A 15,094-nucleotide genomic window follows, 5' to 3' on the forward strand; every position below is an offset into this window, starting at 1 on the left:
TTCAACACTTCAATTGCATACCGAGAAGGATATGTCAAATGAGAAGAGTGAAGAGAGTAAACGCCGAAACAAGGAGGAACTAATGAAGAACTACTATGATGTACAAAAAACGAAGCTTGAGATTGATGCGACCAATTCCCGATCAAGAGCCAAGGAGGTAAAGCTCAAGGAAACAGGAAGTAGAGCTCAATGCATTGGCAAGGTTCAAAAAAAGTTAAGCCCAAGATATGCTTCAAGGAGAACTTGATCACGTTAGACCACTTGATGTATGTTAACCTAAGAAAATGGGCTTGGTTCGAGAAGTGACGAAAGATAATCCAAGACCGATCATGATCGGGTTGACAATCGGTTTTTGTCTCGCTGTTTGTCCAATTATTTATGAACTATATGTCCCATATTGTGGTTCTTTTGGTACTTCGGTTAAATGACAAAGAGGCGTGAATTTATTTACTATTATTTTCTATCTATTTTCTGTCATTTGTTGGGATGAAATGAGCAAAATGATAAAATTTTGCAAAAAAAAAAACCCTGCCAGGGACTGACCAAATGAGTGGCCACGTGGGGACCAACTGCCAGCCAGAAAGGACATGATTATACACCTGCGTGACTCTTTATTCCCCGTCTTTCGCGGTCCAAAAGAAATAGAATACACACATGCTCCAAATGCGATAATTTCATATTTTCTCTGTCCCTTAAAAAGTGACTCAACTTTATCTAGATATAGACACATATAGATATATTTGAAATATAGATACATTCGTATCTATAAATAGCTGAGCAGTTTATTTTGGAACGGGCAGAGTATGATTTATTCCACGCCATTTTCTGCACGATCTATACGAGGTTCTTGTGTTCAAACTGAAAGAAACCATATTATTCAGTGTCTGCGAGCAGCTAGCGATACGGTGCAGTGCCTGTGCCACGAATACAGCTCTTTACAAATTACAAGAACCATACTGTACGACGATGATCCAAGATCGGGAGACTGGGGAGTTGAAGGTCACTGATCTCCGAGTAGCAGGGACTTGACGATGGCGTCGGCGTTCCCGCTGTCGACAGGGAAGAGGTGGCCAGATGTGGGAAGCTCGTGGTAGACGACCCACGGGAGCCTCTCGCTGATGTACCTCGACAAGCCGACCGGCACGATGCGATCCTCGGCGCCGTGCCACAGGTGCACCTTCCCTTCGCCGCCGGCGAACGGGTCCTCCAGGTCCAGCGGGCTCCAGTCCCACTTCCCGAACCCAACCATCATGTCACGGTGCAGGCTATTGTAATCCCCTTGCTGCCTTATCGTTGGCTGCGAGACAATTGACGATGCACAAACAGAGCAGAGAAATGAGCAGCCAGTTGCATCAAGGTTTCTGAGCCAGCTTAATTAGTTGTGCCCGGTGTGCTGTGTGAGTGATCCAAGCAATTCTTACGGTGTAGGTTCGCAGGCCAAGCTTCTTCCTGACCATCGCGTCTTCTTCAGACAATAGTAAAGGGCTGCGGGCGATGACGCTGGAGGGAGGGAAGAGCTTCTGGGTGTTCCACCAGTAGGTCAGCCATGGCAGATGATGGGCGACCCAGACCGCCCACTGGTCCTGCGGTGGCTGCTGGTACCAGGCGTCCCGCCACACGTTCGACGGCAAGCCGGACCACCAGTAGTTGCCCACCGGCCCGAGAATGGCCACACCGGAGAGCCTGTTCCACCACGGAGAGGCAGACAGTCAGACTTGAAAGCCGCTGATGTTCGCAGTTAAGAAATACAGCACGGTGACCAGCTTTGTGCAACCAAGTCAAAGAATCAGCAGCACACCTCCTATACAAGTGTCTTCACCTTTTACATTTGGAATGCCATTTTGTTTTCGAAGCTGTGGGTTTTCCCACTGCATATTTTTCATTTTCTATTAAACAAAAGGACAAAGTCTTTACAAGGTGGAGCCAGAGAATAGCACCAGAAAAAAAAAGCTGCTAGAAGGAAAAAAACTAAGTAACTAAACAAAATTCTGAACCCACGACTGAAAACCAGAATAAGGTTTCCTTTTGGCTACGTGCACAAGCAATGCCATTTCATCCTTAAAGATCCTTCTGCTCTTATAGAGATTAGGGACGATGTCCTTGAAGATGAAATCATTCTGAGAAGTCCAAATAGCCCAAAAAGCCAAGACAATAATCTCCAAAGAAAAAGGCTGACCAATTTTAGTCTTGAGACTAACAATGAAGTCCATGATTGGGAACTGTTGGTCACTAGCAATAGGAGGAGTCCACCCGGACAAATATATTGCCAACACATAACAGCAAAAGGGCAAAGTGAAGAAAAACATGATTGCGGGACTCCACTGGTGCAGAATTACACATTGCATGAGGATAATCAGCCAAGAAACAATTCTTTCTTTGCGGTACCTGCCTGTAGTAGTAACCAAAAGAACACTTTATGCTTAGGTTGACCGCAGGATTTCCATATCCATTTTAGGACAGGCATGTAATGTGCGCTGATCTACAACTATTTTATATGCAACTGATACCTTGAAGGAGACATCACTCCCGAATGCCAACCATTTATCTAAGTCATCAGACACTGGGAGATCCACCAAAGGATCTTATAAAATGTGTAACTCTGAGAAGGCTTCATTGGACACAGGCAAATAAAAGTGATAAGAAATTTGATCCAGGGACCTGACTTGAAACACTGACACATTCTCATCCTCAGAGAAAGATAAGAGATGTGGGAGCTGCCTACAAAGGAGATCAGTAGACCACCTGTCTTGCCACAAAAGAACTGAAGAACCTGAACCAATTGATCACTGGGAAATATCCTTGAAAGAACCCAAGCATTTGAGACAATCTCTCCACCAAAAAGAATTTTCTCTAGACTTTGATGGTGGCAAAGCATTGAAGCAATAAACTTCCCAAACCAACTTGACTGAAGGCAGATTAGCTCGATTATAGAACTTGTGAAGGTGCTTCATCAGCAAACATGAAATAAATACGTCTCTTGAGGCTAATGAATCTTCCATGGCCTCGTTACTTATCCTCGTGTCATGACATGTTGGTAGATGAAGATTATGGTGGGGAAAGGAAACGCCTGGAATGTCATGGCTTCCTTGCTTATCCTCATGTCCTAAGAAGTTTGGAAAGAGCAGAATGCTAGGATGTTCGGCAACCACTCCTCCAACACCTCTATCATTATTGCAAAGATCAAAGATGGGGCTAGGATGTGGAGCACCGCCATGGTGAAATTCTTCAGTTAGTAAATTTTGAGAGAGTGGACCTTTATGTGAAGTTCTAGGACTTGTCCTAGGCATTTATTCTAAAACTTAAATGGCAAATCTTTGCCTTTTCAAAAAACAAATTCTTGATAAATTCAGTATTCTGTGTTACCTGTGTGGGATGTACTTGAGGCAGCTCCACATAATCTCGCCGCCCATGGAGAAGCCAATGAGGTGAAACTTAGGACCAAGCTTCAGGTTGTCAGCAAGCTCCTCAATGTCGAGGGCAATGCTCTTCTCACTCGGAGCAGGGTCTGGGTCACTCTCAGCGTATCCAGGCCGGTCAAAGGACAGGAGGTAGATGCCCAGCTGTTGTGCCACCTCCTGCACCAGATTTCAATCCATTACATGGCAATCACTTCATATCAGCTTGAACTAGATTGTTCATTCTGTAAAATGATTCTTAAGATAGTACTCCCCCTGTTCAATTTTATAAGATATTTTAATATAGACTAGATACGGATCAAAATGAGTGAACCTAATGAGTGAATCTACACACTAAAAGAATCTAAAATGTCTTATAATAGTGAACGGAAGGAGGAGTCAGTTAACAATATGTACCGGGGAAATTGGAAGCGCGTCATATCGGCAGGAGTAGAACCCATGAACAAAGATGACCTTGTACTTGGCCTTCATCTTTTGGACGCCGGATTCTAGGTATGCCAGATGCCTACCGTCTTTGAGCTTTGTTCGTGGTGCTGTAACCGGGGGACCATTCAGCGAGCCACAGATTTTCGGAGGTGGAGGCTGAAACTGCTGGTAGAACAGAGCCGACAGGGTCACAAGCAGAACTATGGAGAGCTTCGTCGCCATACCTGCGAAATGAAAAATAAACACCTGAAATTGGTTTTGTGTCATTTTCGACTGGGACTTTCAATCCAATATCACTTCATCAATAATCCACTCAGTCCGTACACATGAGGTTCAAATAAGAAGATAAGAGCATCTCCAGTCGCGTCCCCCAAACCGTCCCCCAAACCGCGCCGGATTGAGCGTTTGGGGGCGTGTTTTGTTCGTGCCGCCTTTGGGGGACGTCGCTCCCCAGTCGCGTCCCCCAAACGCCGCCCCCAATCAAGAATTCAAATTTTGCATTCAAAAGAGATCGTTCCCGCCGAATCGTCGCGATCAGAGTAGCGGCGATCAAAGTACTAGGCGCGCGATCATATTACAGACCATAGTGCATGCTAAATTAGAAGAAGGGGTTGATCGACGGCGACGTATCCTGAGTCGACGCAGGCCCGTCGATCACGATGACCTCGTCGCGATCTGCCTGGTGTTGTGCATACTCCGTCTCCTCCGCCGCCGTCGCGTAGGCCGACGATGGTGTAGCAGTCGAAGACGCTGCAGCCGGCTCTTGCGCCGCAGTTGCTGCCGCTGCCGCTTCCTGGGCCGCCGCGTCGGCCGCCGCCATTTTGGCTTCGATGTCGTCGAGGATCTGGCCTTTGAAGAAGTTGTGCGCCGCCCGCGTCCGGAGAGACATTCCCTCTGTCGATGCTCTCAGCAGGGACATGTCGTCCCTGCGTTTCTTGAGCTCCAACTACTCCTCTTGCCTCTTGAGCAGCTCTGCCCACCTTTCGTCGTTCTTTTTGGCGCGGGAGAGAAAGGTCGAGGAGACGTCCGCGAGGCATTTCGTGATCGACGCCTGCGTCTTCTCACCCGACGCGGCGTCGGCCAAGGCGGCCTTGGCAGCCTTGTTGCCGATGGGACGCCCCGCCGACGTTGCCGACGCCGCGTCCGCATCAATGGCGTCCTTCCCCTTGGACAGCGACGGACGCGTCAACCGCCATTTCTCATTCCCTTTGAGCTTGCTATAGCAATGCATCGGCGCGAACGGCTTATGCCCATCCGAGTTCCTCGCGTAAACCTCCATGGCCCTATCAAACTAGCCAAAGGAAGCGGAATCATTTCATCGAACACAATGTAGGCGCTACAGATTATGGAAGAAAGAGGCGTACCATTTGGGAGAGGTCGGCGCCGCTCTCGGCTCTGGTCAGTAATTCCTGATGGTATCCATGGAAGGAGTTCACCGACGTCTGGATGATGGCCCATCGCGTCGACATTGCCTTTTGGCTCCTCTTCATTGTCACTTTCTTGTACTCGCTGTTGATGAGCTTGCGCTCATCGAACTCGGCCTTGATCCTCGCCCAATACTTCCCGTATTTTTGGTTGGCACCGATGATGGAGTCATGGCTCACCGTCGCCCATGACTCGCATAGACAAAGATCCTCCAAAACCGTCCACTTGGGGCCTCGTGTGCCCGACGCCTTCTTCTTCTTTTTCTTCTTCACGCCGTCCGCGTCTACCTCCACGAGATCATCGTCACCGGCACCCTCCTCGTCCTCTTCCTCGCCGCCCTCTTCGTCCTCCTCGTCGTCGTCGTCCTCCACCTCCTCCTCTTCATCGTCCTCCTCGTCCTCACCCCCGCCCTCTTCCTCAGCACCCTCAGCACCGGCGCCGTCGAATTCGAGCGGCCCCCTTCGGCCGCGTGAAAGGGTCGCCGTTCGCACCGGGTCCTGGCTCGCGCCGCTCGTACGCCGGGAGTAGAGGTTGTTGGGGTTGAGGCCGCCATGCGGCAGCGCATCCTGGTAGTGGGGCGACAAGTTAGGCGTCACGCACCCGGGAGTGCCGGAGGGGCCGTCGTTGTAGAAGGCGGATGACGACGGAGAGAAGACTCCCGGAACGTACACCGGCACGTTCGTACTATATGGACTCGCGTTGGTGGCGGCGATACACCCGGCCATTATGTGCTGGTGCTGGCGCGCCGCCAGAGCCTTCTTCTCCTGCTCCGCCGCCCTCCGTCCTTTCCGCTCCGCCGTCGACATCTTCCGGCGCGGACAGGTCTTGATGCCACCGATCATCGGTCCATCCTTCCGGCTTCTTCTTCGGGGCCGGCGCCTTTCGCGGCTCGCGAACGGCGCTTTCGCCCCTTTCGTCGCATTGCCCGGCGGCTTCTTGGCCGCTTTCTTGGCCATCTTTTTGGGGGCTATCGGCGGCGCCATGGAATGGGGAGAGGGTAGCGGCGGCGGGTGGACGACGGGAGGGAGAAACAAATCGGCGGGATAGGAGAAATGAATCGGCGGCGGGATATGTGTTGGGAGACCAGAAATGCGCGGCGGGATAGGCGCGATATGGCGGGAGGGGCGGGATGTGGCGGGAATGGGAGACGATTTTTCACTGAGCCGCTGACTAGTCGGCCCCGCGTCGGTTCGCCTCGCTTTTCGTTGTGTCCGGCGTTCCCGGTGCGTCCCCCCTGTGGGACGAGGACGGGCTCGGGGCGCCGGACACCGTATCGGGCCGCGCCGGACAAAAATGGGCTTTGGGGGACGCGGCTGAAACGCATTTTTTGTCTGGCGCGCCCCAAATCCCTTTGGGGGACGCGGCTGGAGATGCTCTAACAGAGGCTTTATGTGCAAAGAGTACCAGTACATAACTAGGGATATTGCTTAGGCATTCTGACGAAAAATACAAAATCCTATTTCAGCAGTTTTGCGCTTCTGAAACCGAGCAACTATTTTACTCCTCTGGGAAGCAACTAGCTACAGTATATATATTATGGAGGCTATAAAGAATCAACCGACACACTGGCGTACGCTTCTGAAACCGAGCAATATTTTACACCGGAAGCAACTAATAAATAGTTTGCACGGAATCCAGGATTTATGTATGCGAATAATTTTCTAGCGGTGCTGAAGAATGCAAAGGACGGGGAAACTACGATGCTATGAATTTGTAGCAGAAATCGGATTAAGTTTTGCGACTGCTTGAGACGATTATCAGATCAAACTTGCATACAGAGCAGAAAGCAAAATGAAGCACTACGCAGCCGGAGGCAACGAGCACAAGCAAAGCATTCTTCTGCGGGGAAGAGATGCGGACTTCACTTGTGGCCGAACAATCTCGCGAATCAAGTCATCATTCGCAGCTACAGTACCCACGCAGGAACATGAGCAAATCCAGCAATACTCGCGTAAGAACAAAAGAAACAAGGCACAATAATACGACAGCAACAACCGCGCAGGCACGAGCGTAAAGAAACAAGGCACAATAGAGCACGGAGAGGGTGCGTACCAGCGGAGGCCGGCAGTGATGCCGGAGGCCGCTTTCCGGCCGACTCGGCCATCGAGCGGCTGCGTCGGTGGGCGGGGCCGGCGGCGGGGAGGAGAGCAAGCAAGTTCCAGGAGTAAACGGCCGTCGCCCCTTCCCGTCCGTCTGTCCCGCTGCCCTGAACTGCTTGCGCCGCTTCCCTACCAGTCAGGCCTGCTTTTGGCCTCCCAACGGCATTGCAGTAAACCTGCACAGTACAGTGGGGTCTACAGCATCCTGTTGGCCCCACGTCAGGAAACGCGACAGACCAGACCAGCCGGACCACTCGGTAAAAAAAATGGGCTTAGCGCATCTTTAGCTGCGTCCTTCAAAGCGTTCCCAAACAACGTATCGTATCGGATAAAGAATTTGGAGGACGTAGCTCGTCGAATCAAGCGTTTGGAGGATGTGTTTCCTTCGTGTCGCGTTTGCGGGACGTCGCTCCCCAGCCGCGTTCCACAAACGCCGCCTCCAAATAGAAATTTAAAAAGTTTATATTTAAAAGAGATCGTTTCTGTCGAAGTCGTCGTGATTGAAGTAGCCGCGATCAAAGTACTGGACGCACGATCATATTACAAACCGATGGTACAAGCTAAGACATAAATTACAAGAAGGGGTTCGGCGATGCCGATGGCGCATCCTGAGTCGGCGTAGGCCATCGATCACGACGACCTCGTCGTGACCTTCTCTATCGTCGACGACGATGCAGATGTCGATGCCGCTGACGCAGCGTCTGCTGGTGCCGGCTCTTACTCCGGGGGTTGGGTTGCTGCCGCTGCCTCGGCAGCCGCTATTTTTGAAAAGACACGGATGTCGTCTAGAAGAGGGGGGTGAATAGGCGGTTTAAAACTTTTACGAGATGGGCTTAACAAATACGGAATAAAACTAGAGTTTACTTTGTCAAGCCCAAAGAAATATGGTTCACCTATGTGCACCAATAACTTATGGTAAGCAAAACAAGCAACTATGTGATAGCTGAAGGGGTTCGCAGCATAGAAAACAAAAAAATTCCTACCGCAAGACGAATAAATCCAAGATCTAATCTATGGAACATCCAAGATCTAATCTACAAGATGGAAGCAACGAGATTGATATGAGACTAACCCTCGAAGATTTCCAAGCCTACGAGATTAGATCTCGTTGTTTGTGTAGACGATCATCCCCGGTGCTGCAATCTGGCAGCACTTCCATACTCGGTCGCGCGTACGGTGTCGATGAAGCCCATCCTCTCCCCGTTCCAGCGGGCAGCGGAGGTGTGGTAGATCTCCTCCAAGTTCCAGCAGCACGACGGCGTGGTGGTGGTGGTGGCTGAGGGCTCTACCGGTAGCTATGTGGTTCATCTCTCTCTCCCATGGTGTGATCTTTATGTGATCATGAGCTTTGTATCACTATTAATCTATGTGCTACTCTAGTGATGTTATTAAAGTAATTTATTCCTCCTCCATGATGTAATGTTGACAGTGTGTGCATCATGTAGTACTTGGCGTAGGCTATGATTGTAATCTCTTGTGGATTATGAAGTTAACTATTACTATGATAGTATTGATGTGATCTATTCTCCCTTTCATAGCTATTGTTGACAGTGTGTATGCTATGTTAGTACTCGGTCTAAATTGCAATGATATTATCTTGGATTATGATTTGATGAGGATATCCCTATGAGTGGTGTTTGTCAAGTACTTGATGAACTTTGAGTGGAGCTTTTGTAGCCGCTACGTGATGATTAGTGATTCCAATAGGAGAGTAATTAAGAGTAGCACAAGTGAAGAGAAGTTATCTAATTGTCCAATTATGTGATCATTGTTGAGAGTGTCCACTAGTGAAAGTATGATCCCTAGGCCTTGTTTCTAAGCATTGAAACACCATTTCCAACAAGTTCCGCTACATGTTCGCTTCCTGCCATTTTTATTTCAGATTGCAACTACTACTTATAATCATCCATATTACTTGTATTTCACTATCTCTTCGCCGAACTAGTGCACCTATACATCTGACAAGTGTATTAGGTGTGTTGGGGACACAAGAGACTTCTTGTATCTTAATTGCAGGGTTGCTTGAGAGGGATATCTTTGACCTCTACCTCCCTGAGTTCGATAAACCTTGGGTGATTCACTTAAGGGAAACTTGCTGCTGTTCTACAAACCTCTGCTCTTGGGGGCCCAACACTGTCAACAAAAATAGAAGCGAGCGTAGACATCAAGCTATTTTCTGGCGCCGTTGCCGGGGAGGTAAGGTAAAAGTTATTCACATCCTCCGACTACTAAGCTATTTCCTAGCACTGTTGCCGGTGTGTGAGTGCTCGAAGTTATTTCCTTTAGATTCTGCAATTGCATCTTTTTGTTTCTTTTTTTTATTTTTCACTAGTTAGGCATAATGGAAAACAACAGTGAGCTTTTTAATCTTTTTCCTGAGTTAAGACATGAATTATTTGATGCGAAAATTAAAAAACCTATGGAACCTTATTTGCATGTTAGTAGCAATGTTATTAGTATGAACGCAATTACTGCTAATGCTATGGAAAAGTCTAAGCTTGGGGAAGCTAGTTTTTATGATCTTTTTAGCTTCCCTTCTTTAGGGGAGAAAATTTGCTCTGATAATACTTTATCTCCCATATGAGATAACTCTAATGATGCTTGTGATATTTTAAATCCACCTACTGAAAGTATTCCTTTCAAGATACCTATGAAATTGTTGAACTTGCTATGAACAATTGCTATTTTGGAGATGGGACTGTCCATCCTAGTGATCATTTACTCTTTATACATGAATTATGTGAGTTGTTCGAGAGTGCAGGTATTTCAAAGGACCAAGTTAAGAGGAAGCTATTCTCTATATCTCCGAAGGGCAGAGCCGCGAGAATGGTATAAGATGTCGAAGAATGGTCGATCTATTGGTTGGGAGGAAATTGTACCTCTCTTTTATTCTAAATTTTATCCTCCTCATGAAGTGCATGTTGATAGGAATTACATTTATAACCTTTATCCTCGTGATGGAGAGAGTATTTCCCAAGCATGGGGGAGATTGAAGTCACTAATGCTCAAATGTCCCATTCATGAGCTCCCCGTAATGTTATTATTAATAATTTTTATGCAAGGCTTTCAGGACACCACAAGGACTATCTAGATGCCTGTTTGGAGGGATCTTTCACAAGCAAGGAGGTTGAAGCTAGATGGGATCTTCTTGAAAGAATTCAAAGCAATACTGAAGATTGGGAGGATGACAAAGGTAAAGAATCCGGTATAAACTACGAGTATGATTGCATTAAGTCTTTCGCTCAAACTCGCTGGTTTTCAAGAGCTTAGTGCTAGATATGGTCTTGATCCTCAAATTATGGTCGATTGCTATAGAGCCTTTGCTTCTCATATTAATGTTCCTAAAGAAAATTGGTACATGTATCATGAACCTTTTAAAGACACTTGCATGGAAAATGAAATTGTTGTTAATGATTGCAATAAACATGCCCAAACTTCTGAAAATACTATTTCCTATAAGCATGTTAATTTTTGTGGAATACATAGACCTTGTGGAATTAATCAAATCGAAGGTGAATATTGTATCCATCATAGGAATGAAAAAACTAGAAAGTGGTCTAGGGCTCTAGATGATCTTGGTGAAAAAGTTTGTGCCCTCTATCCTTTTATTTGTGAACTTTGCCATAGAGTGGGTCATTTTAATTTTCAATGCTCCTCCAATGATAATTCAAACCTCATGAGTGCTGCAAATTTGTATTGTGATGGTGAAATCACTTCTAATCAGCATGATGAAACTTACATTATTTTTGGAGTGTGAAGAGTTATTGAGAAAAACTTCTTTGGTGGATATGAGTGCTCTAGATATTAATAGTGTCCTGCATGGGTGTCTTTCTTATTGCTTTGATAATTGCCACACAAATACTTACATACAAAATATTTTAGAATATGACACTTTGCCAAAATATGATAGGACCGCTGTGTGTTTTGAACTTATTAATGAAAAGGAGGAATCCTCCCACGTTTCTTCTATTGTTTCTGGAAATAAATCAGGTTATGTGGAGAAGCCTCCCTTCAAGCCTCTTCCTCCTAAAGAAGGGAACGAGGAGAAGGAACAGAATAAGAAGAAGGGAACGAAGAAGACGAAGAAGAAGAAGAAGAAGAAGAAGAAGAAGAGGGGGAATAAAAAGAAGAGGGGGAATAAAAAGAAAGAGTGTAACGGCATATCCCCGCGTGTATGAGATAACGATAGGTAACCGTAAGTATGTTGTCCTAATGATTATTATGATAATGAATCTGAGTACAATGATCTTCCTATGCCCTTTACCTACATTAGTGATCATGATTTGGAAGAGCACACTACTTTTGATATTGAAGATCTCTGGGACACTAATTATGAAAATGATGATGTTAATAATTGCCATAGTATTAGTACTATCCATTTTTCTTCCCATGATGATATAGAAAGCTCTAAGCTTGGGGATGAGGTGTTCGAAAATCCTTTTGCTACTGATGATTATATGTTTGATACATCTCCTTCTAGTAACAATGATGGTATGTTTACGAGATGAACACACTCGTGGAAGATAACTATTCTATTTCTTATGATGACACTATGCCTCCAGTCTTTGACAATTATTATAAAGAATACTATGACATAGTTTATAATTACAGTCATCCTCATGAAACTTGTCATAGTTATGGAGGGATTACCCAAAACCATCTCTCTAATATACAGCTTGTCTATCATATTCAAGTTCGTTATGGTGATTGTGATATTTTCAGTCCATCTACTATTGAGGAGGAAATTAATTATGATTACAATATGCCTTCTATATATGGTGATTATGGTGATGAGAATAATAATGATAGCTATTTTATTGAATTTGCTCCCACTACAATTAATAGTAATGATTATGCTTATGTGGAGAGTAATAATTTTATGCATGTAGCTCATGATAAGAATGTTTCATGTGATAGTTATATTGTTGAGTTTGTTCATGATGCTACTGAAATTTATTATGAGAGAGGGAAACATGGTTATATGCATCTTAATAATATTAAGTTTCCCTCTTTATGTTGAGAATCTTGAAGTTGCGCTTGTGTTGCCTTTCTATGCTTATTGCATTATGCTTACATGACTTGTTTATTTACAACACTCCTTTTCATAGGAAGTGGGTTAGACTTAAAAGTGTTTTCTTATTTGCTCTTGATGCTCTCTTTTGCTTCAACTCTTATTTCTTGCGAGAGCATCATTAAAATTACTGAGCCCATCTTAATGGCTATAAAGAAAGCAGTTCGTGGGAGATAACCCATGTTTTTATTTTGCTACTGTTTTGTTGTGTCTTGGAAGTTGTTACTACTGTAGCAACCTCTTATTATCATGTTTATTTCGTTTTTGTGCCAAGTAAAGTCTTTGATAGAAAGTTGATACTAGATTTGGATTTCTGCGCAGAAACAGATTTTTAGCTGTCACGGATTTGAGCTGTTCTCTCTGTAGGAGAATCTAAAAATTCTGAAACAATTCATGAGTAATCCTCAGATATGTACGCAACTTTCATTCAATTTGAGCTTCTTCATCTGAGCATGTTAAGTGCCTCGAAAAAATTCGTCTTTACGGACTGTTCTGTTTTGACAGATTCTGCCTTTTATTTCACATTGCCTCCTTTACTGTGTTTGAGTGGATTTCTTTGCTCCATTAAATTTCAGTAGCCTTGGGTAATGTCTAGAAGTGTTGGGAATGATTTTGTCCTCTCTGAACATGTGAATTTTTGGTTATGCACTAACCCTCTAATGAAGTTTATGAGAAGTTTGGTGTGGCAGAAGTTTTCAAGGGTCAAGAGAAGGGTGATATAATGTGATCAAGAAGAGTGAAGAGCCTAAGCTTGGGGATGCCCCCGTGGTTCATCCCTGCATATTTCAAGAAGACTCAAGCATCTAAGCTTGGGGATGCCCAAGGCATCCCCTTCTTCATCAACAACTTATCAGGTTACCTCTAGTGAAACTATATTTTTATTCCATCACATCTTATGTGCTTTACTTGGAGCGTCTGTGTGCTTTTATTTTTCGTTTTGTTATCTTAGTTCTCTGAATAAATTGGATCCTATCTTGTTAGGGAGAGAGACACGCTCCGCTTTTTCATATTGAACACTGGTGTTCTTAGTTTTACTTTTAATGTTCTTGGCGAAAGTTGAAAGCCGCTTCATTGCTATTTGGTTGGAAACAGAAAATGCTTCATATGGTAATTGGTATATTGTCTTGAATAATTTGATACCTGGCAATTTTTTTGAGCTCTCAAGTAGATCATGTTTAAGCTCTTGCATCGTGTAGTTTAAACCTATTAGTGGAGAACTACCGTAGAGCTTGTTGAAATTTTGTTTGCATGATTGGTCTCTCTAAAGTCTAGATATTTTCTGGTAAAAGTGTTTGAGCAACAAGGAAGACAGTGTAGAGTCTTATAATGCTTGCAATATGTTCTTATGTAAGTTTTGTCTGTATCGGTTCATACTTGTGTTTGCTTCAAACAACCTTGCTAGCCAAAGCCTTGTACTGAGAGGGAATGCTTCTCGTGCATCCAAAACCTTGAGCCAAAACCTATGCCATTTGTGTCCACCATAACTACCTACTATGTGGTATTTTTCTGCCATTCCAAGTAAATTGCTTGCGTGCTACCTTTAAAAATTTCATTCCTTGTCTTTGCAATACATAGCTCATGGGAAAGTAGCCTAAAAAACTATTGTGGTAAAGAATATGTCGCTTATGTATCTTATTTCTTATAAGTTGTTTGTTGAGCGGTAACCATGTTTCTGGGGACGCCATCAACCTATTACACCTTTGTTGAATATCATGTGAGTTGATATGCATGTTCGTCTTGTCTGAAGTAAGGGAGATTTGCCATGAGTTGAATGGTTTGAGTATGCATATTGTTAGAGAAGAACATTGGGCCGCCAACCAAAGCCATGTATCATGGTGAAAGTTTCAGCTTGGACATTAATCCTCAAATCTCTTATGAGAATATTATCTGTTGTTGAATGCTTAAAGCATTAAAGAGGAGTCCATTATCTGTTTTCTATGTTGTCCCGGTATGGATGTCCTCAAGTTGAGATCTATCAAAATCTAGAAATCAAATGTGATCTATCTCCTTGGACCTTTGTACAGGTGGCATAGAGGTACCCCTTTGTGACACTTGGTTGAAACATATGTAATGCAATGATAATCCATGGAAATCCGAGCTAATTAGGACAAGGAGCGGGCACTATTAGTATTCGATGCATGAGGCTTGGAACTTATAGGAGGTTTTATGCATAACACATATGAATTATTACTACCGTTGACAAAATTGTTTCCATGTTTTCAAAATAAAAAAGCTCTAGCACATGAGTAATCCCAGCTTCCCTCTGCGAAGGGCCTTTCTTTACTTTATGTTGAGTCAGTTTACCTACTTCTTTCTGTCTTAGAAGCAAACACTTGTGTCAACTGTGTGCATTGATTCTTACATACTTGCTTATTTGCACTCATCATATTATTTTGTGTTGACAATTATCCATGAGATATACATGTTGAAAGTTGAAAGCGACTGCTGAAACTTTTATCTTCCTTTGTGTTGTTTCAAAACCTTCTATTAAGAATCTATTGCTTTATGAGTTAACTCTTATGCAAGACTTGTTGATGCTTGTCTTGAAAGTACTATTCATGAAAAGTCTTTGCTATATGATTCAGTTGTTTAGTTATTATCTTTACCATTGCTTTGAATCACTTCATTCATCTCATATGCTTTACAATAGTATTCAT

General features: G+C 44.5%; 1 protein-coding gene across 1 annotated transcript; it reads right to left on the reverse strand.

Moving 5' to 3' along the window:
• Window positions 1–728: 728 nt before the first annotated feature.
• Window positions 729–7,387, reverse strand: LOC124669924. Its single transcript, XM_047206458.1, has 6 exons — window positions 7,320–7,387; window positions 3,813–4,066; window positions 3,364–3,575; window positions 1,422–1,683; window positions 963–1,297; window positions 729–914 (listed from the first exon to the last, which is right to left on the reverse strand). The coding sequence occupies exons 1-5, from the start codon at window positions 7,369–7,371 to the stop codon at window positions 1,001–1,003; spliced, it is 1,077 nt and encodes a 358-aa protein (XP_047062414.1). The 5' UTR covers window positions 7,372–7,387; the 3' UTR covers window positions 729–914; window positions 963–1,000.
• Between the last annotated feature and the right edge of the window lie 7,707 nt (window positions 7,388–15,094).

The sequence above is a fragment of the Lolium rigidum genome, chromosome 7 (genome assembly GCF_022539505.1).
Source record: "Lolium rigidum isolate FL_2022 chromosome 7, APGP_CSIRO_Lrig_0.1, whole genome shotgun sequence".
NCBI classification, from domain to species: Eukaryota; Viridiplantae; Streptophyta; class Magnoliopsida; order Poales; family Poaceae; genus Lolium; species Lolium rigidum.